This window comes from Urocitellus parryii (assembly GCF_045843805.1).
Source record: "Urocitellus parryii isolate mUroPar1 chromosome 13 unlocalized genomic scaffold, mUroPar1.hap1 SUPER_13_unloc_8, whole genome shotgun sequence".
NCBI classification, from domain to species: Eukaryota; Metazoa; Chordata; class Mammalia; order Rodentia; family Sciuridae; genus Urocitellus; species Urocitellus parryii.
Window position 1 is genome coordinate 1,018,250 of NW_027551776.1, and position 26,138 is coordinate 1,044,387.

Below are 26,138 nucleotides of genomic sequence, written 5' to 3' on the forward strand. Positions count from 1 at the left end.
ATGATGAAACAAAAACCTTCTATGATACACAAAATTTTTAAAAATTTACAACTAGAAAGCCTGCACTACAGAACATACTCAGCAAGATATTTAATGAGAAGAAAACAAAATCAACAATGAAAATCAGCAATGGTAGGTTTTACACTAAAAGAAAAACCAATCAAAGGAAAAACCAAGTCAAGTTATATAGTAAAAATAAACACAAGTGACTAGAAATATGAATCACGTCTCAATAATAAACCTGAATGTTAATGGCCTAAGCTCATCAATCAAAAGACAGACAGGCAGATTTAATTTAAAATAGACCCAACAATATGCTGCCTTCAAGAGACTCCTCTCTTAGGAAAAGACATCCACAGATGCAAGATGAAAGATTGAGAAAAAGATATCCCTCACATGGACTACAGTAAGAAACAGGGGTTTCCATACTCATATCAAATAAAGTAAACTTCAAGCCAAAGTTAATCAAAAGGAATAAAGAAGGATATTATATACTGCTTAAGGGAACCATACATTAACAAGACATAACAATTATAAATCTATATGCTGCAAACAATGGAACATCTATGTTCATCAAACAAACTCTCCTCAATTTCAAGAGTCAAATAGACCACAACACAATAATACGGGGTGAGTTTAACACACCTCTTTCACCATTGGACAGACCTTCCAAACAAAAGTTAAACAAAGAAACTATAGAACTCAATAATACAATCAATTAGACTTACCATATAATATAGAATATTTCATCCATCAATGAGTGAAATACACTTTCTTCTCAGCAACACATGGATCCTTCTCTAAAATAGACCATATATCATGCCACAAAGTAACTCTTAGCAAATCCAAAAAACAGAGATACTACTCTATATTCTATCAGATCACAATGGATTAAAATTAGAAATCAATGATAAAATAAAAAATAGGAGCTAGTCTAACACCTGGAGACTAAATATGCTATTGAATGAACAATGGATTGAAGAAGACATTAAAGAAGAGATTAAAAAGTTCTTAGAGGTAAATGAGAATACTTATACAACATACTGAAATATCTAGGACACTATGAAGGCAGTACTAAGAGGAAAGTTATTGCATGGAGTTCATTCATTAAAATAAGAAAAAGTCAACAAACAAATGATTTAAAATTACATCTCAAAACCCTAGAAAAAGAAGAACAAACCAAAAAAGTAGAAGCAGGAAATAATTAAAATCAGAGCTAAAATCAATGAAACTGAAACAAAAGAAAAATTTAAAAATTTGACAAAACAAAAAGTTAGTTCTTTGAAAAAAATAAATAAAATTGATAAACCCTTAGCTGTGCTAACGAAGAGAGGAGAGAGAAAACTCAAATAACTAACATCCATGATGAAAAAGGAAATATCACAATAGACACTACAGAAATAAGAAGATAATTAGTAATTATTTTGAAAATTTTTACTTCAATAAAATAGAAAATATTGACAGCATCGACAAATTTCTAGAGTCATATGATTTGCCCAAACTGAATCAGGATGATATATACAAGTTAAACAGATCAATTTCAAGCAATGAAATAGAAGATGCCATCATAAGCCTACCAAGCAAGAGAAGCCCAGGACCAGATGGATACATAGCTAAGCTCTACAAGACCTTCAAAGAAGAACTTATACCAATACTCCTAAAATTATTCCATTAAAGAGAAAAAAAGGAAAACAAATTCCAAACTCATTCTATGAGGCCAATATTACTCTGATTCCAAAACCAGGCAAAGACACATCAAAGAAAGAAAACTTCAGACCATTATCTCTAATGAACATAGATGCAAAAATTCTCAATAAAAATTCTGGCAAATCTAATACAAAAACATATTAAAATGATAGTGTACCACAATCCAGTGGGGTTCACCCCAGGTTGGTTCAGCATATAGAAATCAATAAATGTAATTGGTCACATCAATAGACTTAAAGATAAGTACCATATGATCATCTCAATAGATACAGAAAAAGCATTCTAAAAATACAGCACCCCTTCATGTTCAAAACTAGAAAAACTAGGGATAACAGGAACCATATCTCAACATTATAAAAGCTATCTATGCTAAGCCCAAGGCTAACAACATTCTAAATGGAGGAAAATTGAAAACATTCCCTTGAAAAACTGGAACAAGACAGGGATGCCCTCCATCACCACTTCTTTTTTTTTTTCCTAATTTCTTTATTTGTCTTAATTAGTTATAAATGACAGTAGAATGCATTTATACACTTTGCTATATCATACATAGATGGGATATAATTTCTCACTTTTCTGAGTGTACATGTTGCAGAATCAATATTGGTCATGTAGTCACATATATACATACAGCAATAATGTCTTTTTCATTCTACTATTTTTCCTATCCCCATATCCTCTTCCCTCCCCTCCCATCACTTCCCTCTACCTAATCTAAGGTAACGTTCTTCTTCCCTAGTGCCCCGCACCATATTATGAATTAGCATTTGCCTATTAGAGAAAACATTCGGCCTTTGGTTTTGTTGGATTGACTTATTTCACTTAGCATATTCTCCAACTCCAACCATTTACTGGCAGATGCCATAATTTCGCTGGTGGGACTGCAAATTGGTGCAACTACTATGGAAAGCAGAATGGAGATTCTTCAGAAAACTGGGAATAGAACTACCATTGGACCCAGCTATCCTACTCATTGGTTTATACCCCAAAGACTTAAAATCAGCATACTATAGTGACACACACACATCAATTTTTACAGCAGCTCAATTCACAATAGCTAGACTATGGAACAAACCTAGGTGTCCCTCAATAGATAAATGGATAATGAAAATGTGGTGTATATAATCTTTTACCACTTCTATTTAGTTCTTGAAACTCTAGCCATAGCAATGAGACAGATGAAAGAAATTAAAGGGATACGCATAGGAAAAGAATTCATACTATCACTATTTGCTGATGACATGATTCCATACCTAGAGGATCCAAAAAATTTCACCAGAAAACATCCAGAACTAATAAATGAATTCAATGAAGTAGCAGGATATAAAATCAACACCCATAAATCAAAGGCATTTCTATACATCAGTGACAAATCCTCTGAAAGAGAAACTAAGAGAACTACCCCATTTACAATAACCTCAAAAAATAAAATAAAAATAAAATAAAAAACTTGGGAATGAACTGAACAAACGAGATGAAAGACCTCTACAATGAAAACTATAGAATACTCAAGAAAGAAATTAAAGATGACTTAAGAAGATGGAAAGATCTTCCTTGTTCTTGAATAGGCAGAATTATTATTGTCAAAATGATCATACTACCAAAAGCACTATACAGATTTAATGGAATTCCAATCAAAATCCCAATGACATTCCTCATAGAAATAGAAAAAGCAGTCATAAATCTCATCTGGAAAATAAGAGACCTAGAATAGCCAAAGCAATCCTTAGCAAGAAGAGTGAATCAGACTGCATCATGCCACACCTTAAACTATATTACAAAGCCGTAGTAACAAAAACAACATGTTATTGGCACCAAAATAGACTTGTAGACCAATGGTACAGAATAGAGGACACAGAGACAACCACCTAAATACAGTTACCTCATACTAGACAAAGGTGCCAAAAACACATATTGGAAAAAAGATAGCCTCTTCAACAAATGGTGCTGGGAAAACTGGAAATCCATATGCATCATAATGAATTAAGCCCCTATCTCTCACCACACACATAACTCAACACAAAGCTGATCAAGGACCTAGGAATTAGACCAGAGACCCTGCACTTAATGAAGAAAAAGTAGGCCCAAATCTTCATCATGTCAGATTAGGCCTAAACTATCTTAACAAGACTCCTATACTGCAAGAAATAAAATCAAGAATTAATAAATGGGAGGGATTCAAACTGAAAAGTTTCTTTTCAGCAAAAGAAACAATCAGTGAGTGAAGAGACAGCTTACAGAATGGGAGCAAATTTTTACCACATGCACATCAGATAGAGCACTAATTTCTAGGGTACATATAAAGAACTCAAAAAACTTAACATCAATAATAATAATAATAATAATAATAATAATAACAACAACAACAACAACAACAACAACCCAATCAATAAATGGGCTAAGGAACTGAACAGATACTTCTCAGAAGATGATTAACAAATTTATGGAAAAATGTTCAATATCTCTAGCAATTGAAGAATGCAAATGAAAACTACTCTAAGATTTTATCTCATGTTAGAGTCTGTAAACAAGTCAAAATAACACCTGGTATTTTGCCAGAGAAATGTTAGAGTTTGTAAACAAGTCTGGATGGTGCCTAACAAAATGCCAGAGGGAGTGGTTTGAAAAGTAACAAAAGCGAGCCATTAAGTTTGGAGATTCTTATTGGTTGACTGATGTATCTAGTTTATGCTAATTAAGATAAGCTGTGCAAAATGTATAAATACCTCTGTTGTCCTACAATAAACGGCTCCTACTCCTGCTGTATCAACGTACACAAGTTATTCGTCACCCCCCCCCCCCCCGTTATTTTGCTGCAGCTGGACTGCGGCAATCTCACTCCAGTCAGAATGGCCGCTAGAGTATGTGGGGGAAAGGCACAATCATACATTGCTGGTAGGACTGCAAATCAGTGCAACCAATCTGGAAAACAATATGGAGATTCCCTGGCAAACTTGAGATAGAACCACCATTTGACCCAGCTATCCCACTCCTTGGTTTATATCCAAAGACTTAAAAACAGCATACTTCAGTGATGCAGTCACATCAATATATATAGCAGCACAAGTCAAAATAGCTAAATTGTGGAACTAACCTAGATGCCCTTCGGTAGATGAATGGATAAAGAAACTGAGGTATGTATACACAGTGAAATATTACTCAGCATTAAAAGAGAATAAAATCATGGTATTTGCAGGTAAATGGATAGAATTAGAGAACATTATGCTAAGTGAAGTAAGCCAATCCCAAAAAAACAAAGGCCAAATGATGCCGATACATAAGTGGGGTAAGGGGGAGCATGGGAAGCATGGAGGAACTTTGGATAGGGAAAAGGGGAAGGAGAAGGGAGGGGGCATGGGGGTAGGAAAGATGGTGGAATGAGATGGACATCATTACCCTAAGTACACGTATGAAGACACAAATAGTGTGACTCTACTTTGTGTACAACCAGAGAAATGAAAAATTGTGCAATATATGTGTACTATGGATTGATATGCATCCTGCTGTAATGTATAACAAATTAGAATATATGAATTTTAAAAAATAAAATAAAATAAATAAAAAATGTTCTCTAAACAAATACAATTTTGAAAACATAATTGTGACCAGTTGTTGAGAATTATTAAGCAGTACTGAATAAACCACTAATATAAATATATTTTTAAAAGTTGAAGTTAGTAAATATTCTAAAAACACTTCTTCAGGTTACATTTATTTTTTTTTAGTTACAGATGGACAAATACCTTTATTTTGTTTTATTTTTTTTATGTGGTGCTGAGGATGAAACCCAGGGCCCCCGCATGTGCTGTACCAGCGCTCTACCGCTGAGCCACAACCTTAGCCCTTCATTTTAAAAGATGTTTACATTTTTCCTTTATGAAGCATGAAATAAAGATCCATGATCATATTTATTTATTTATTGTTGTTTGTTTGTTTGTTTGTAGATGGACACAATAACTTTATTTTATTTGTTTACTTTTATGTGGTTCCGGGAATCAAACCCAGTGCCTCATGCATGCTAGGCAAGCACTCTACCACTGAGCCACAACCCAGGCCCCCATGATCATTTTTAAATAATTTAAATAATAATTTAAATAATTTAAATGATGTGTCTTGAAAGGTTATGTAGCTGAAAATCTCTAATTATATATGATGTGAACTTCTTTTTTTGAAGAGCTCTCAGTACTAAAGCTGTGAAGAGAAACTGAGGAGGGAGCAATAAAGAGGACACAAGGGTGCAGCCATGAATGAGGACCCCAGGCTTACTGGCTGGATCCCATTAATCCAGGGTCATTGTGGTGTAACACAGCCTGAACACTATGCTCCTCTGTAATTTTCTTAACTCTCATGTGAGTTTAAGGTGATAGTTCTCAAACATGGAAGCACAGGTGTAACTGCAGAGCTTGTTAAAAAACACAAATCTCATACTTAGGGTACCCCATATCTGAACTTTCAACTAGCTTCTCAAGGCATTAGAAATCTTACTCTATAGGGATGCTAATTCTAGGTGAATTTCATGCAAACTTCGCTTCAAGAAATTCCATTAATTTACCCTTAGGATTATAAATCAGAAAATAAAATTGTGTAAGTTGAGCTGTAGTTTGATGATTTGAAGTGAAGCTTTATTTCAATAAGAACTAATTGTGCTTGAAGCCAATTTTTAAGGAGCCCTGGGTTGTACACTGCCCCTCCCCACCTCCCACCCCCACCACACACAACTGCTTAAATTCACTGAATAACATTAGATCCTCTTTGGTGTAGGTATATTCCAGCTTACTAACTTGTGATTTATATTTGTTTAATTGAATTTTGTTTTCATTTACTTTAAAAGACATAAGAAATGACCAAGTGAGAGCTACTTGGTTAATCTGCTTACTTTCCAAATTAGAATAGAGTTGCTTGAAATGTAATGTAAGGAGACATTTTTTTCCTTGAGAAAAACAATAATAAAATAAGAAATAAATAAAGGAAAGATTCCATTGTCCAGAGCTATCTCTTCCCCAACCTTCCATAGGGGGAATAAAACCCAAGGACCCTTTACCACCGAGATTCATTCCCAACTCTCTTTTTTTTTTTTTTTTTTTTTTAATTTTGAGACAGGGTCTAAGTTGCAGAGGCTGGCCTCAACTTGTGATCTTCCTACTTTGGCCTCACAAATCATTGGAATTATAGTCATGTGCTACTGTGCACAGTTTGGGCTGTAATCTCTAAAGGATGGGGAACAAAGGAGTCAGACATGGTTATGAACATGACCAATGTGAACACAGAGAAGCAGAAGTAGAATAGGACAAGGGAGGCCAGGAACATCTCGAGATGGGGGTATTTATTGCCAGGGACAGACACACTAGACGACTTCTGTGACATGGTCTCCTGTGGTCTGTTTTGAGGGTACACTGGAGGATTCTGTCCTAATTGCAAGGCAGGTTCTCTAATTCTACAGAGATTTAAAATAGGAGAAATAGATAAAAATGGCTAAATGTTCGATAAAATAGTATTGATGAGAAGTAGCTGAAGAAAATGCAAATTGGCTATTACATTGAGTATAAATTTTGGAAATTCTAATTGGGTCAGTTTGGGTTTCTGTGGTTCAAGTCAGTCAATCTCTCTGAGGCTACATTATCTTCTCAGTAAATTGGGCAAAACATCATCTGTAAAAGGAGATATTAAATATTAAATACGAAGGTCTTACAAATGGTGCTGCAGTCTCTATTGTCATCATTGCTGTTATCGCTATATATATATATTTTTTTGATACCAGCGATTGAACTCAGGGGTACTCAACCACTGAGCCACATCTCCAGTCCTTTTTTGTATTTTATTTAGAGACAGGGTCTTAGCACCTCACTAAGTTGCTGAGGCTGGCTTTGAACTCATGATCCTCTTGCCTCAGCTTCCTGAGCTGCTGGGATTGCAGGCATGTGCCACCATGCCTGGTTTATCACTGCTTTTTTTAAATTACAGTAGTTTCTTTTGGTCCAGCTGCACTTAGAGCACAGCTCAGTTATAAACCATCAGTACTCACCAATGAAGAGCTGACTGTTGAGCTGCAAGAGGAGGTGCCCACCAGTGGGGGCAGGTTGAAACTTTTGAGGGAGCTGATCCACTTGGAGAGATGCTTCTTTAACATTTCTTTCTGCCTTCACGTGGTGCCATCGGTTGTCATTAAAGGGAGTGAGTGATTGTACTGTGACCTCACAAGGACCATTCCCCACATCAAAGGAAAAGGTCACTTCTGTGGGAGCTGGAAATTATAGATATGAAAATTTCTCAAGTTAATTCAAAAGGGAGAAAATGTAATCCTGAGTGGACATGAAAACAGTATTGTGGCATGCTCATAATGAATAGGGCAGTGATGCAGGAAAGAATTACTTAGAGTTGGTTAGGGGGGAAAATAAATTTGAATCCTGGAGAAAGAAAAACAAAACTGATTTTAATACATTCTTTCTCAGAGTTTGTTATGGTTGAGATATGAGATGTCCCCCAAAAAGCTCATAATGTGAATCAATACAAAAGGGTTAGAGGTGCACTGATTGAGTTATGAGAGCCTTAACTTAATCAATGTGTTAATCCATTAATAGGAATTAACTTGTTGGCAACAGTAGGCAGATAAGGTGTGGCTGGAGTTCCGAGGAAGGTCCCTGAGGACATGCTTTTGGGGTTTATATTTTGTTTTTTGTAAGTACAGCTCACTCTCTCTGCTTCCTGGTGCCAGGTCCTGAGCTGCTTTCCTTCTCCACACTCTTAGGCCATTATGTTCTGTCTCAACTCAGGCCTCAAGGAATGGAGTTGGCCATCTATAGATAGAGACCTCTGAAACCATGAGCCTCCAAATAAACTTTTCCTCCTCTAATTGTTCTTATCAGGTCTTTTGGTTACAGCAGTGAAAAAGCTGACTAAAACAGAGTTTAATTGCTCATCTTGCTAAGCTCTAACTAGCAGACATTTACCTATAGAAAGAAATCTAGCATGTGATCTGGCTTCACATAAATGATTTTGCTTAAAGGTGATTTACAACTTCATATAATTTAAAAAATCGTAAGTGAAATCTTTGACCATAAGAAATAAAGATTTGCACATGTGATTAAATAATGTGAGCAGTCAATTCAGTCAAATAATTTTTAATTTAGTAGAAATTAGTTATTTGACCAGTCTGGTTTAATCTCCTGACTGCACACAGAAGTAAAGTAGCACCAAACCATTATAATCTGTTGCATATCTCAGGAGATGTTGTTTCACTCTCTACCTGCTATAGTTTGGATAACACCCAAAGGCTCAGGTGTTATTAAAGTCTTGATCCTCAGGGTAGTGCTATTGGGAAGTGGAACCTTTGGAAGGCAGGACCTTCCAGGAAGGTCTTTAGGTAATTGAGAGGGCATGGCCATGAAGAGGATTGTGGGGCCTTAGCCCTTTCCTCTTTCTCTTTTTTTCCTGGCTCAGGGGTAAGCACATGCTCCCATGATGAAATACTGCCCTCACTAGAGGTCCAACACTATGTAGCCACTCTATTTTGGGCTGAAACCTCTAGAACCATGAGCCAAAATAAACCTTTCTAAGTTAACTGCCTTAGATATTGTTTTATAAGGATAGAATGCTGACTTCTTTAAGATAAAATAATTTTTTTTAAAATAATAGAATTTTGGTATTTATAAAAATATACTTGATAAGGAAGCATGGCAGCAGATTAGGAATGAGAATACTAAAGGGTTTATTGCTCATTACTGAGCATTCTGTGGCTTTGGTCTCAGTGGCAACTCACCGCGCAGTTCTAGTCTGATAAAGTCTGTGATACCCAGGTTCTCTACAAACACCCCAGAAGAAGCTGTTGTCTTAAAAAAGAAAGACACATCAGCACTGAGCTCTCCACGGAATGTAGGGAAATGAAGATACGAAGTCTCAGTATTGAATGAAGCTGAATTCCAAAATGAATCTGTTTATTAAAAAAAAAGTGTGAAAGTAATAGTGAAACAAAACAATAATTGCATTTTATGTGTCTAGCATTTATTTTTACCATTAAATGCATTACTCATCTATGGAAGTTTTCATTTTGAGGTTCTTCTGGACATGAAGCCATGATATGAATATCCAAAAGGTGATTACTTGGATCGTTAAGATTCTGGACATGGATAACTGAGTAGAATCACTATGGAAATGGTCTTTGTTTTTAAACACAATTTTACTTCTAATTTAAGGAGTAAAAATGACTTTTGATTTTGATTTTAATCTGCATTGATTTGTGTAACTTTTACCAAAATTGAGAGATCTCCCTCTTGATATCCCCCTAAACTCACATCCTTTCTTCCTCATCCCTTTATAGTTTGCCTTTTCCAAAGGTCATATAAAGAGTGATGCACTTTTTAACATTTAAAGATTGGCTCCTTTCACTCAGTATAATGGCTTTGAGATCCACTCACATTGTTGTACATATAAATATCTGCTTCTTCCTCCTACTGACTTCTCTAATGTAGATATGCTATCGTTTGACCAACCTGAAGAACATTGAGCATCATTTCCAGATTTGGGACTAGAGCTGCTATAACATTTGTGTACAGTTTTTCTGGTGAACATAAGTTTTCATTTCTCCAGGTTAGTAAATACCCAGCGTGGAATTTCTGGATCATATGGTAGGTATGTATTTAACTCTAAAACAAACTGCCAAACAGTTTTCTAGAGTGGCTGTACATTTGTCATTTCCGTCAACAATGTATAAGTATTTTTACATCCTCACACAGCACTTGGCATTAGAAGTTTTTGTTTGTTTTTTGGCAATTCACATTGGTGTGTTGTGGTATCAATTTGCCTTTCCTAATGGCTGATGTTGTAGAATGTCTTCTCATGTACATCTGTGCTATCCTTACATCCTTTTTGATGAAGTGTCTCCTCAGTTTGGGGAGAATCAACATCTTTCCTATATTGAGTTTTCCAATCATGGACACAGTATGTGTCTCCTCTTATTTATATTTTCTTGATTTTTGCCTTCAGTCTTTTATAGATTTCAAGTAAACATGTTTTGTTGCATGTCAGTAGGGTGTGTGTATGTGTGTGTGTGTGTATGTTTGTGTGTGTGTTTAAATTCCTTGAGATTTTCTGTGAAAACAGTCATATAATTAATATATAATTTTATTTATTTCAATCTGTGTATGTTTATTTATTTTATTACATAATTGCAGGCTTTGTCTTGTTCTCAATCTCAGGAGAAAAGAATTCAGTTTTTTACTATTGATTACAATGCTAGCTTTGTTTTGTGTAGATATTCTTTCTTGAGCTAAGAAAGTTCTATTGCTGTTTTGCTAAGCATTTTATTATAAATTATTATGCTGCATCAGTTATCATGATAATTCAAATTATCATTTAATCAATTCATTCAGAATAAAACTTTGACATGTGATTTTGATTATCTAAACTATTAGTCATAACATTCAGAAACACTAGGACTTTCTCCCAGAGCAATTCCTTGTACAAGCCCCATGGAGAACCTTGGGTCCCATAGGCTCCACAGGATTTCTGTCTTAGAGGTCAGCATTGTTACTGGGTCCTTGGTGGACCTCTGATTCAGGCAACATTGGAGAGTTCTGGGCAGAGGACTTACATGACAAGACTTCATTCACACTGGTGGCTGTGCTGAGAATAAGCCTGAGTGAGCAAAGACAGAGGCAGGCAGAACATTTCAAGAATGGAACAATAATTCAGGGCAGGTAGCAAGGGAAGTGGTGAGGTGTGGTCAGATTCTCAATCCATTCTTGAAGATAGCAACAACAGGATTTGCTGATGAATCAGATGTGAGTAGTGATGAGAGTGTGAGAGGAAGAGAGAAGTTACAAGTGACCAATGGTCTCAGTTTAAGGGGTGATGAGAAGAATGGAATTGCCACGCACTGGATTGGGGAAAGTTGTAGAAATTATTTTCTTTCCCACCCCCTGCTTTGTCAGGGTGAATCTGAAGCATCTATTAAGGCACAAGCAGAGGTTCATCATCCAGTCAGGTGGGCAAGCCTGAAGCTCAGTTATTGGGCTTGAGGTATAAAGTGGGGTTACTGAGTATTTAAAGCCAAGAGACTGATAGGAAGAGATCATTCTCATGCAGAGAAGGACAAAGTCAATGAGGGGAACAATGAACATCCCAACATGAGCCTATCCTTGAATATAAATACTGGAGGGAGGAGGGAAGTAGTAAAATGCAGACTTTGTGGTATGCTGGTGGCCTGGTAAGGAAAGTGAATTAAAAAGTGAATCATGATGGAGTCCAAAGTGGCTGGCCAGTCCATTAAGAGGAAAACTGAAAAATAATAATTGGGTTTAACAATATCAAGGTCACACTGGCGACCTGGAAAAGAGCAGTGTGTGGGGAGGGAAGGAGGACAAACCTTCATGGAGTTTATTTAGAAGAGACCATAAGGATGGAAATGAAGATAGAACACATGTTTTTGTTTTTCAGAAAGTTAAGATCATCAAAATTCCTGGGTAACATTCAGAATTAATTAATATCTAATGGGATTTATTAATACCATAGAATTCTGCCTATAATGGGCTCTGCCCTTTCATTTTCTCATTATCTTCTGGATTTTAGGCATATCAGTACTCATAAAAGTACTTGTACTTAGAACTTAGTAGGCATGTATAGGCTGAGCATACATAACCAAATAATCCAGGCTGAGCATACATAATCAAATAATCCGAAGTCTGAAATGAATGAAAATCAGAAACTTTGAGTATTGACAGAACAAGTAGAAAATTTCACCCTGACCTCATGTGGTAAGTTGCAGTCGAAATGCGGGTGAACTAAAATTATTGTGTTAAATCAGTGCCATGTGCATAAGGTCTTAAAAAGCATGAATGAATTTAGTGTTTAGACTTGGGATTCATTTACAAGATTTCTCATTATGCATATGCAAATATCCTCAAATCCCCCCCCCTGCAAAAAATCAAAAACAAAACCAAAACCTGAAATCTAAAATTATTTTAGATTTTAGGTCCCAAGAATTTTAGATAAGGGATCTAAAAGGAATAAAAGTTTGCTGCCTTAAAATTAGTAAGTGGGATAAGGTATAGAAAGTGCTGCTAAGCATAGTGGCACATGTCTGTAATCGCAGAAGAATTGCAAATTTGAGGCCAGTCTCAGTGATTCAGCGAGACTCTCAGCAACTTGAGACCCTGTCTCAAAATAAAAAATAAAAGGGTCTGGGGACATGGCTCAGTGGTAAAGCACCCGTGGGTTCAGCCCCCAGTACTGGGAAAAAAAGAAAAGATAAAGTTTGTTAACCAAGTGACAAATTATTTCAGATGATTCCATTAGTCTTTACATCTGTGGTGTTATTTAAATACAGCATAAAAGAATCAGAACCCAAAAGTAATATAATTTCTCTTTTTTCTCCATTATCATTATTTTTCTTTTTTATTAGTTAATATATTCCTATGAAATACAGATTTCTAAAACAGACAGTCTTTTCGTAAACCCATGCAGTTAATTTCTCATAAAATATTACCATGCATTATTTGATCCCTCTGACTGCTACTTACTGTCCCCTCGGCAGAGCAGAGGCCCCAGGGTATAAGCTGCTTCAGAGTGTGGCCGGCCTGCATCTGTCATCATAACCTGAGTGACTGGCAGGTGCTCCTTATGGGAAAGGACTCCTGTGTCACTGGTCCTAGGAAATAAACACAACCATCTCAACTTTATTCTGAATAACATAAGAAATTATAGTTTTTTATTGCAGTTCAAGAGGTATTAAGCAAATTTGTAAATACATATAGCAGGGAAATCAAAATGTTTATCTTAACACTTAGAAGCATAAGCATATATCTGAGGATAGGAGGTCACTGTTCATGCACCTGACCACTAAGAAGGAAGTGGACAGACTCATATGTGGTCATGGGTGCAGGTGTGAGGTTGCATTCTTAAAGCAATTAAGTGGCTCAGGATTCTGTCCAAGTCAACCACTGTATAGAATTTAAATACAGAACTTATGCAAAGAAGAGCAATCTGCTTTCACAAACACAAACAAGACAAAAGATACCTGAATGACAAGATTTAGAATTTAAATCCTCATCATTTTATTACAATAGTCTCCATTTATCTGTAGTTTCACTTTCTGCAAATTCAGTTACTCAAGGTCTGCCTTGTCGAAATATATTATTTGTTTTGACTCTTTCAAGGGAGAGAATGACATTTATTTAATTTTTATTACAGTATATTGTTATAATTATTTATTATTATTAATGTCTTACTGTGTCTATAAAATTAAACTTTATCAAATATATATATATATATATATATATATATATATATATATACATTTTATATACATGAAAAAACCACATGTATGTATGAAAATAGTATGCATACATCTATCTGTACCTATACTGTGTTCAGTGCCCCTAGGTATTCTAGTGAATATCATAAATGTAATGGCAACTATATTATTATTATGTAATGTAATAAGTGAGGAAACATTAATATCTATGTTTCCAATACAGAAAGGACTAGAAAAGGAGCCAGAGACCCTGGATGGTAAGCTGGCAATCAACAGCTTCCCCTCTGGGTAAAATAAGATTTTTCTATACTTTTTAAGCTGTTCATACTTTTTATTGCAGACTTCAATTATATTTGCATTTATAATTTATGGACAAAAAAGCTTTTTGTCTAGTTTATCTTTCTGATGTCTCATATCTGTGTAGAACTAGTAACTCTTAATTCCTAAAGTTACAAAACTGTCACTTACTCCAGGATACACAAATTGAAGCACAGAAAATACCACTTTTGCAGGTTAAAAAAAAAAAAAAATCCAGGAATTTAACATGGTTCAACCTAATAGCTTTACAGAAATGAATCTGAATAATTTATTAATCATTCCAATTATATTTAGCTACCAAATATTCTTTTAAGATAGAAAAGTTAGAATTATTAAAACTTTTATTCTTTCTTAAAATTATTAATAAAGTAACTGGAAGTGCATATGGTGTTATGAAAAATAGAAGATGAATATCCTGAAATTTAAAAAAAAACAGTTTTATTGAATCAATTCATTTCAAAGTATCAGACTAAATAACTAAGCCCCTGTGGTTCCTGCTAAACAGAAGCACACAAGCAGATTATAACAAGCACACCAATGTCTGGTTTGTCATAAATCAGGCGGTCAGAAAGCTAGAAGGTACCACCACATTATTGGGGAAGTCAGTCTGGGAACTTATTTTATTACAACTCTAGGGATAACCTGGCAAATTAAATCCTGTGATTGCCATTTAAGAGGAAAAATGTGTGTATTAGTTATTCATTGAGGATCCTTGAATACAGAGGAACCATTCAAAACTATGCTTTCCAATGTAAGAAAAACTGCAATTTAATTCTGTCTTCAACATTAACAATGTACATACAGAATTCTGAAAATCCATAAGCAAATAATAATGCTTGTAGTATATATTGAAAGGAATCCCCACGCAAAGACACCTCGCCGGGAGAATTCCAATTTTATTGCAAAAGCTGTGTGCTTATATAGAACTAAAGGGGAGATGGTAGGGCTTAGATAAATGGCAGGATACCCGTTTATTGGCAAGTTCTTCCAGATATCAGTTCCCGCGCCCAGGAATTAGTTCTCATTGGGGCTAAGGTTCCCGCTAGCGAGGTTTAAATTTAGCGCCGGCGGGAGAATTTCACAAGGGCGGGAACTTTTCGCGCCACTGCAGAGAAGAAGAAGGTAGGGAGAAGAAGTCCTTAGATGCCATGTTGGGGTTTCTCTCTGGGGTATGGCTGCTGTTTACACTTTTCCCAACATTCCTCCCTTTTTGTTTTCTTAGGAACTGGGACGTCGTTAGTCAGATCCGGCTGCTTCCTGCTGGGTGGGGGCGTCGTAGGGCCTAAAAGGGGGAGTGGAGGAATGTTCGGGGGGGCAGGTCTGGGGATATCATGGCAGCCAGAAATAAAACCCAGTGGCTATAGACAGCTACTTCCGTAGGGGTGAAGTCTATAAAGGTTCCCTGAAGCCACAAGTTGTCGATGGCATCGAACCAGTCCTGGATGGAGAAGATTGTTGGTATCAGCCACTGGTCCTGTAACAGGGACTCTAGAAAATACTGGAAGCGTTGTCTGGACATGGCGTCACCAGCACCTGAAGAAGATCAGAGCGAATACAAACAGAATAAAGATAAAAATTAAAGCAAAGGTCAATTTTTGGCAGAAGTTCCATGTTGGGGGACTGACAGAAAAGAGGCCAAGGGCCATGAGGAGGCTTAAAAGAACATAAAGACTTATGAATCCAGGATGGCAGATTAAAAGGTTCTTGGGGCTCGTTGTCTCTCGCTGTCTGATGTCCGTTGTATTCCATCGTGCCTGGTAGGAAGCTTCAGCACTGAGTGAACTGTTCTCTTGGAGATGTTGGGGGTTCATCGGTCATCAGAGGCTGGTAGCGCCTAAGCAGAAGCTGGTTAAAAGTTTGATTAGAAATTTTCTGCAATTGGGTTTGAAGGAACTTCATTATGCAGGGCAAGAGAGCACAGAAAAGGAGTATCCCAATAAGGGGCCCTAAGATAGGTAGTAAGTACGTGGCAAGAGAGGATTGGAAGAACCCCGTTATGGGATTAGAGGAGGTGGGTTTGAGCAATTGGGTTGATAATTCCTGCAATTTAACAACATTTTTTTTCTATTAGCCCAGACTCATTAACATAGTAGCAACATTCCTCTCTAAGGAACAGGCATGTACCCCCTTTTTCTGCAGTGAGAAGGTCAATTGCTCTTCGGTTCTGCAAAGCCACTTGTGCCAATGAAGTAACTTGCCGCTGCAAGGAGCCCAGAGACTCAGCAGTGGTATCAAGTGCTTCCTGCAGTTTTTGTTGCAGGTCATTGGATGCCCATAGAGCATGACCTAGAGCTCCACCAGAGAGTCCGAGACTCGCCACTGAGGTTGTTAAAGAGAGGCCTACCAGGACCGGCAGAAAGACTGCCCTACGGGTGCGGGAAGGTAGGGCCAGCTGTCGGAATTCGGTGGGAGTATATAAAGACAGCTGAGGAACTACAGTAACCAAGAAACAGGTGCCAGAGACATTGATTGTTGAGGTACTTAAAGACCCGTTACACCAGAGGAAATGTCCAGGTTGCATAAACGCAGGGCTTGATGGGGTACTATAGCTTAAGGAACAAATGGGTAAAGGATTCGTTGTTGGCGGGTGGAAACAGATGAAAGGAAATGAAGTATTGGTGGAATAACTTTCCCATAGTGGGATACTTGTCACGTGTAGGGGTTGTCCTTTCTCAAAGAAATTGTAGGTTTTTTCTGAAATATTTCCTGCTGCTAATGGGACTGCTGCTAGAAGTGGACGACTAAGTGAAGCACAGAGAAAGCATTGAGAAGTAGGCACAGAAAGAAGGGTGGAGTTTAATAATCGAAGAGTTTGGTGTAGCAAATTGAGCCATGTGGGAGGGAGGCCTGAGGGGGCTGAAGGCTCTGAATCCCCTTTGGATGGGCTATGGATAAGATCTTGAAGTTTTGATTCTGACTCCTTGATGTGTTTGACTACCTGGATGGTTGCCTTAGGTGGCGTAATCAGGGTGCGGCCAACAGTCATCCACCCCGTGGGTCTGGCTGAGGTTGTCCGGGCATAGACAGCAAACTCAACATAGTCCCAACGTTTGGCCTTGGGGTCAGGTATATCTAAAGTATACCATCCATGGTTATCTGATGAAAAGCCTTTATGCCATTTTAGGTAACTAGAAGTCCATCCTACAGGGTAACCTAGTGAGTGGTAAGAATAGCTACCACGTTCATCATGGATCCTGCATGACCAATAGGGGCATCCATTATATATCTCAGGCCACCAATGGCAATAGCCTTTAGTTTGATCAAAAAGGAAGCAAATGAAAGGCCAGTTCCAGCTACCAGGGACGAAGGTCCTGGAAGGTGACAATTTTAGGGAAATAGAGGTGCAGTTGTGGATGAAGCAAGTAGTTGTATCCACTTCGCGGACCTTCAGCATGCCATGTTCTGAGTATCGTTCCCTAAGAGTGAACAGATACATGGTAGGAGAGGAGGGTAAAGACCGATCCCGACAGAGCACAGAAAATAAGCAGAGCACAAAAAACAAGCAGAGAGAAAAGACTGGGGTGTTGGGAAAGCTCATTGTGCCTTTTTAAGAGGAATTGGGCTGCGGGGAACACCGTGTGAGCCGCAACTTAAAGGGGTGAGATGGGTGTGGAGAGCAGGAGTAAAGGGGAGGTTCAGGAGGTGTTTCTTGGATTTCCTCTGGGGTGGTCCTGTCGTCAGCAGGTGGGGCCTCCTGGTAATATGGCTTCAACCTAGAAATGTGAATCCAGGGAGTGAGACGGTTGTCTGGTAAGGAAAGTTTGGCGGCGGTGGGGGTACAGAGAATGACAGGATAGGGGCCTTCCCATTTGGGGGTAAGAGGCCTTTTCTCCTCTGGGGTATTATAATAGACTAGACTTCCAGGTGTTAAGGGAAGAGTGTTTGGAGAGGAGTCTGGGTCCGGAAGAAGCCAGTCCTGATATTTCCAGAGTTCCGAGCGGAGATGGAACAAGAGAGGCAAAGACAAATCTCGGGTAAGAGGTCCTTGTGAAACAACCAACCCAGGGGGTATGAGAGGTCTTCCATACATTATTTCAAAGGGAGACAGTAAAGATGGTTTCTTAGGGAGAGCTCTGATCCGAAGCAAAGCCAAGGGAAGGAGTTTGACCCAATCTAAGTTTAATTCCATTGTCAATTTGGTAAGGACTTCCTTCAGAGTCCGATTTACCCTTTCCACTTTTCCTGAAGCCTGGGGGCGATATGGACAGTGGAAATGCCACTTGAAGGAGAGGGCTTGAGAGACCTTTTGTGTGATCTTAGAAATAAACTCAGGACCATTGTCAGATTGTAAGGAAGTGGGCATACCAAACCTGGGGATGATGTCTGTCAGTAGGATTGAAGCTACAGTGGAAGCCTTTTTATTGGAAGTAGGAAATGCCTCAACCCAACCAGAGAAAGTGTCCACAAAGACAAGGAGGTATTTGGTGCGCCGTACTGTGGGCATGTTGGTGAAGTCTACCTGCCAGTCAGCAGCAGGAGTGTGTCCCCTAGCTTGGTGGGAGGGGAAGGGTTTAGGCCTTAAAGGAGTATGAGGGTTGGTCCGCTGACAGATCTGACAATTAGAGGCTATATTTTGTAGCATGGCTTTGTCAGAGGGGGTGAGGGAAAAGAAGCTCTGTAAGAAGAGGGTCAAAGACTGAGAGTTGGAATGGAATAGAGTATGAAGGAACTCGAAAAGATCCTTGTTCTTACTGGAAGAAGTAGGGGTTTCAGATGAGCTGTCTAAAGTGGCCATTATATGTCCCCTAGGGGGGCCATAATTGGAAGTGGTAGCAGCCATTCGTGCCGCCCGGTCAGCCCTGGCGTTGCCCTCAGTGATAAGAGAGCCGTCCTTCTGATGAGACCTACAATGGACAACTCCCAACTGGGTGGGTAAGTGGGAGGCCTCTATCAGATTGGTTATAAGAGCCGAATTAGTGATTGCATTACCTTTGGTGGTAAGTAGGCCTCGCTCCTTCCATATTGCAGCATGGGATAATAGAATATGGAAGACATACTTTGAGTCAGTATAGAGGGTGAGGGATTTGCCTTGAGCTAGAAGGCAGGCACGAGTGGCTGCTATGAGTTCAGCCTGCTGGTTGGTAGTTCCTGAAGGCAGAGCTTTGGCCTCTATAATCTCAGTGGCTGAAACTACGGCATATCCAGAGTAATGAGTGCCGTTCTGCCTAAAGGAACTGCCGTCAGTGAACCAGATAAGGTCAGGCTTAGTGAGAGGTCCCTCAGAAATGGAAGGATGACAGGGGAGGAAATCATCTAAGGTTTCCAAGCAATTATGAGTTGGTGTGTCAGACGTGGGAGTCGTTGGGAGCAGTGAAGCAGGGTTCAGTGCAGAGCAGGGGAGAAAAGTAATATTAGGGTTTTCCAGAAAGGAAGTAAGAAGTGACAGAACTCTGGATGGAGGAAGGGTTTGAAGGCTCTTATAAGCTAAAAGATCCTTCAAGTGATGTGGGGAGTGGATAGTTAAAGGGGCCCCAAAAGTCAGCTTAGAGGCTTCTTTGTGTAAAATTTGTCCAGCAGCCAGAGCTCTTAAGCAAGGGGCCCATCCACGGATGGTAGGGTCTAGTTGCTTGGACAAATATGCCACAGGTGCAAATGTAGGCCCATAGTTTTGACCTAAGACCCCAAGTGCTTGTCCCCTTTTTTCATGGACATATAGATGAAATGGTCTTGAAAGATCAGGAAGGTGAAGGGCGGGTGCCTTTAAGAGGAGTTGCTGAAGCCTGCGGAAGTGGTAGTTGGGGGAGGAGGCAAGGGATTCATTAGGGGGTCCCTTTGCTAGGTCATACAGAGGTTTGGCTAGAAGAGAATAATTTGGGATCCAGGCCCTAAAATAACCTGCTAGTCCTAGGAATGATAGTATTTCAGCTTTCGTATGGGGCACTGGAAGATTAGAGAGGAGTTGCCTCCTATCCAGTGTTATTTCCTTTTTCCCGGGTGTAAGGCGAAAACCAAGATAGGTGACAGAAGACTGGGAAACCTGGGCCTTGTGGGGAGACACCCTATATCCCTTGTCTGCTAGGAAATTAAGAAGCTGGGCAGTATGGGATTGAGAGTGTTCCCAAGAGGGACTACATAGAAGAAGATCATCAACATATTGAAGGAGAGTAGAGTCAAGACAGGTGGAGTGAAAGGATGTGAGGTCCTGTGCAAGAACTTGGCCAAAGAGATGGGGGCTATCCCTAAATCCCTGTGGGAGGACAGTCCAGGTAAGCTGACGAGAATGGCGGGTGTGAGGGTCAGTCCACGTAAAAGCAAAGATATCCTGAGATTCTGAGGACAAGGGAATAGAAAAGAATGCATCTTTCAAATCTAGAACCGAGAAGTGGGTAGTAGTGGCAGGGATCTGAGAGAGGAGGGTGTAAGGGTTGGGCACTAGCGGGTGAATGGGGACCACAGAGGAGTTAATGAGACGAAGGTCTTGAACCAGCCTGTAGGACCCGTTAGGTTTTTTAACTGCCAGAATGGGGGTGTTGAAAGGAGAGTGTGTAGGCCTAAGATATCCCTTTCGTAATAAATCTTGGATGATGGGTTCTAATCCGAGGAGGGCTGTGGTTGTGAGTGGATATTGTGGTTGACTAATATATCTTGAAGGATCCCTTAAGACAATGTGAATAGGGCTGCATTTAGCCATAGAGGGTGTAGTTGTGTCCCAAACCTCAGGGTTAACTGGTTTAGATAGTTGTGGAAGAGTGCGTGAAGGAGGTGTATCTGCCCCTAGGAACATCATAAGGAAATGAGAGGCGGGGGAGGTGTGGGGTGATATGTGAATGGTGACTTTCAATAGTGAGAGTATGTCCCTTCCCAGAAGGGGAGTGGGGCAATGGCTTATAACGAGAAAGGAGTGTGTGAAGGACAAAAGGGATCCCTGAATATGACATGATAAGGGGGGGGTTTTTCGAGGGAAAATCTGTTTACCTCCTACCCCGACAATAGGAGTTTTTGAGGGTGTGGTAGGACCCCAATACTCCCTCAAGACCGAAAAAGCGGCACCAGTATCTAAGAGGAAGGTAATAAAGCGTCCATCCACCAGGAAGGTGACCCTAGGCTCTTGCTTCTTGATGGTAATAGTCGGGAGGGAAGGCCCAGGGCTTCGTCAATCCTCCTCTGCCAAGCCCAGGAGAGGCTGGGTTTGCCGGGTGGCTGACCAACCTCCCCTCCGGGTTGATGGGCAGTCCACCCCCCAGTGTCCCCTTTGGTGGCATTTTGGGCAGGGGTTGGAGGGTGTCCTTGGCGAAGGACAATCTTTGGCCCAATGTCCCTCCTTACCACATTTGAAGCAAGCTCCAGGGGGTGTCTTATTAGGACGGCGTGGTGATGGTCTTCTCTGAATGACCTGGGCCAGCATTTGGAGCTTGGCATTTTCAGCCCTCTGCCTACGGCGTTCGCTTTCATCCTCTCTACCATGAAAAACCTTGAAAGCGACAGCGAGGATTTCGGTCTGAGGAGTAGCAGGGCCCTGTTCAAGCTTTTTAAGCTTGGCTTTAATGTCAGGGTAGCTTTGGGCCAGAAAATATGTCATTAAGACATGACGGCCATCAGGGGTTTCTGGGTCAAGGTTTGTGTACTGTTGAAGGGCCTTGGTTAGTCTATCCAAGAATTCTGAGGGTGTTTCCTCCTTTTTCTGAATGACCTCCTGCACCTTCTGAAAGTTAACAGCCTTTCGGGTGGCCTTTTTCAGGCCCGCCAAGAGGCAGGACGCAAAAAGGTCACGAGACTGCAAGCCTTCAGGGGTGTTATAATCCCATAGGGGATCCTGCTCTGGGACAGCATGAGGGCCCGTGGGGTGGTTGGGATTGGTCCTATGAGTTTCATCAGCATGGGCTTGGGCTAGCTCCCAGACCCGTCGCCTTTCCTCAGGGAGAAGTGTATTGGCTAAGAGCATGTAGATGTCATGATGAGTGAGGCTATATGCTTGCAGGACCCATTGAAACTCCCGAATGTAAGTGGTGGGGTCAGTGGTGAATGAGCCTAGCTTCCTCTCTAGCTGAGTAATGTCCGACATGGAGAAGGGCACGTGGACTCTGATGACACCCTCGGGACCAGCTACCTCACGAAGGGGTGCGATTGTCTTGGGGATGGGAAGGAGTCCCTTAGACCTGGTAACAGGAGGACTGAAAGAGGCAGGCGGCGGACAGGAAGGAGAGGGAGGGGAAGGGGGTGTCTCTGCGGAGGAGGAGGTAGAGCAGGCAGAAGAGGGCGGAGGGGAGGGGGATGAAACGGAAGGCTGAGGATCCCTGGAACCAGGCTGAGGAAGAGGAGGGTATAGCGGGAGAGGAGGAGCAGATGGGGCTGGGGGATAAGGTGGGGGTTCATCTGCTGGGTCAAATGAGGAAGAATCTGCGAAGTCAGGAATAGAAGTAGGGGAAGAGAGGAGGTTGGAAGCAAGGAGGACTTCAGAGGGGGAGCAGGAGGAGCAGAGAGCAGGGTGTTGTGCGAGAAGGCTAAAACCTTCAACGCAGGGAATCTCCCTCCACTTTTTCAGACGCTGGCAGTAGTTAAAAAGATCTCGAAGGAGGTTTGGATCTAAGGAGCCTTCTGGAGGCCAATGATTGCCATTATCCAGTGGATATGTAGGCCAATCTTGGGTGCAGAATTTGATTAAAAGTTTGGGCTTAATGTCTGGTGTGAGGGAAAGTGTGGCCAGATTTTTTATTAAGCATTTGAGAGGTGAGGCTTCAGGTATAGACGAAGAGGTGCCCATAGTCACAGGGAGAGATGAAAGAGAGTAGAAGAGAACAGGCTTAAGCGAGAGAGGCAAAAGGGAAAACCCGGGCTGGAACGGCTTCCAGGAAGCCCAGAGCGAACGGGGGTCAAGTGGGCGTCCCCAAAATGACCAGCCGTCGCCAGGAACTACAGAGGGCACTACCCGGTCGTCACCAGTGAAGTGCGGTCTGTGAGACCCAATGGGGTCGGAGCCTCGGGCAACCTGACGTCAGGAAAGTTTTCGACCGTAGCGGAATAAGTCAGAAATGAAAACAGAACTCCGGTTCCGGTGGAACGCAGTTCCAGGCCGGGAGTTCAGTTTTCCCGCCCGAACAGAAAGGCAGCTTCAGGCAGACTTAGTGGCCCAGCAGGAAGTAAAAGCAGCTCTAGTTCAAAGCAGCAGCAGTAGCAGCAGCAGCGGAGGAGGAAAAACCATAGAACCTCTCGTAAACCTAAAAGCCTCACGCCCCAAAGGGAAACGGATCACCAGAGGGTCCACTGCGGCCGGTAAAGGCCTTAGTGGGAGGAATTCCCTCCCCCCAACGAGCGTCTGGAGAGTGCCGGACGATCAACGGTCACAGCTCCAGCTTTAGCCCGAAGGGAGTTGGCGAGCCAGGGTCAAGGGGGCTTACCTACGGTCGAATCAGTGGTGAGTGTAGGGGAGCCGGCGTCTGAAAACGGCGGACCTGGGCGAGGAATCTTCGGCGGGGCAGGGGACGGGGGCTCTGGCTGGGAGAGACCTCACCCGTCTCCTCACACGGGGCACCAGATGAAAGGAATCCCCACGCAAAGACACCTCGCCGGGAGAATTCCAATTTTATTGCAAAAGCTGTGTGCTTATATAGAACTAAAGGGGAGATGGTAGGGCTTAGATAAATGGCAGGATACCCGTTTATTGGCAAGTTCTTCCAGATATCAGTTCCCGCGCCCAGGAATTAGTTCTCATTGGGGCTAAGGTTCCCGCTAGCGAGGTTTAAATTTAGCGCCGGCGGGAGAATTTCACAAGGGCGGGAACTTTTCGCGCCACTGCAGAGAAGAAGAAGGTAGGGAGAAGAAGTCCTTAGACGCCATGTTGGGGTTTCTCTCTGGGGTATGGCTGCTGTTTACACTTTTCCCAACATATATTAGAACAGGTTTTATAACAGTTTTATTGTTTGTAAAGTACTTTGGTAACTGCAGGAGTTTTTAGCAATTTTATTTAAAATTGTTCTCATTAGTACAGGGCATTCTCAACTACTCATGTCTTATGCATGATACTAATTGTCATGGTCACCAGACTCCTTAAAACATTCAGTAAGATAATTTCCAAACCCTTTTGTTTTTGATTTCTAATGCTCTATAAATAATTCTTACCATTCACTGTTTCAAAGGACTTATTTTTGGTGGTAAAATAGAGCTTTGAGTATTTTGTGCTACTGAGAAAGCTACAGGGGGAAAATGGTAGGTAAAGTTTCATAATTCACAATTATTCCAGTAAAAGAGGGGTGGGAACCACATAATTATCATCTAGAATTACAATAATCTGGCAGCGTGGCCTCTCTGTTGACTTTTTTACTCTTCCATCTGTGCATCATTGAAATAAAGCTTCGTGTTTGGTGTGTCAGGTCTTCCCACCTGGTTTCCATATTCACCATAGTCCTAGCTTCTTGTTCCCCACTGTTTATATAAAGTTTAGAGTCATGTTGAAAAAAATCATGAACAAATATTTGGCAGTGGTTTGAAATTAAACGAAAAAAGCACTTGAGGGAGAGGTACCCAGTTTTCTCATGCATGGCAATAGAATCTTATTTCCATTTATTTAGGTCTTCTTAAATTCTCATGATCAAGTTTATGCTATCTTTTCCATAAAAAACTTACATACTTTTAAAAAAATCTTTATTCCAACTTGTCATTCCTTTTGTTGATTTTGCAAATAGTTTTTATAACATTCCTTATGGTATCATGTTCTTTATAGGAATCCAGTTATTCTAAGATTCAGTAGCTTTATTACACTCCCATTAGTTTTAATAATTTTCTTTGATATTTGCAATCATATTGTTTATTGCTTGTAAAGAATCTTTTTTTTTTTTTTTTTTTTTTTTTTTTTGCAGTGCTGGGGATTGAACCCAGGGCCTTGTGCATGCAAGGCAAACACTCTACCAACTGAGCTATATCCCCAGCCCCCTGTAAATAATCTTTATTGAGTTGTTTCTAATCTTTGTTCTTTTGAATATGTATTTTTAATTTTTACTCTTCACTTCTAACCAAGTTGCACAGAGAAACTGTCCATATGGTACTAACTCTTGTAAAAATGTTTGATGTTTGTAATCAGTTTGCAAAACTATGCCATAAGTGTTAGATAAAATGATGCATCCTTTAATTTTATGTGTATAACAAATCAAGTTATTAATTTGGTTTCAAAATAGTCTGTCTGCTTACTTCCACCTGTTTTACCAATTACTAATAGATGTGTATTTCAACTTTTTCCTATTGGGTAATTTGTGAATTTCTTCTTGCAATTCTTAGTTATTTTTATTACAAGTGTACTAGTTTAGAACTCTTGGTTCTTTCTGGTAAAATTTAAAAGTATGAACATCTTTGTCCAAAATTAGGGGTTTTTAAAAACTCTTCATTTTGTTGATTTATTTTTATGTGGTGCTAAGGATCGAACCCAGTGCCTCACATGTGCGAGGCAAATACTCTGCCTCTGAGCCACAACCCCAGCCCTCAAAATTAGAGTTATTAAATTTGCTTACTTGTGTATATTTTCCTAGTAATTTTTTTAATATTCAATTTCATTATTTCTGCATGTACAGATAAGATATGCTTGCTTTTTATTCAATTTGACATATCTAGATTTAAATGGACATTTTCGTCACACTCCTTGTGCATGACTATGATCTCACTTTGAATTTATTGTGTTGCTTGTTATTTTTAAATCTTATTTGCTATCTTCTTTTTGATTAACTGAATTGCAAAATTGTTTCTTTTTTTTCTACTTCCCTCCTTCTCTTTAGCATACCAGCCAACATCCCACCACTGAGCTACAACCCCAACCTCCCCAGTTTTTCCTTTCTTTCCTCTACTGATTTGAATTTATTTGTTCTGTATTTATTCTTTTAGAGATTACACCTAAAACTAATGCACACTGGGAGTAATTTAAAGCTAATACCCCAAGTTCAAA

General features: G+C 40.0%; 1 protein-coding gene across 1 annotated transcript in view; it reads right to left on the minus strand.

Annotated features, from left to right (window-relative positions):
* LOC144251463 (contactin-associated protein-like 3) overlaps window positions 1–26,138 on the minus strand; it is a 181,886-nt gene that overhangs the window by 23,684 nt on the left and 132,064 nt on the right. The window contains 3 exon segments of the mRNA XM_077794357.1: window positions 7,730–7,948; window positions 9,464–9,634; window positions 13,221–13,348. Of these exon segments, the coding sequence (XP_077650483.1) occupies window positions 7,730–7,948; window positions 9,464–9,634; window positions 13,221–13,348 (518 nt within the window).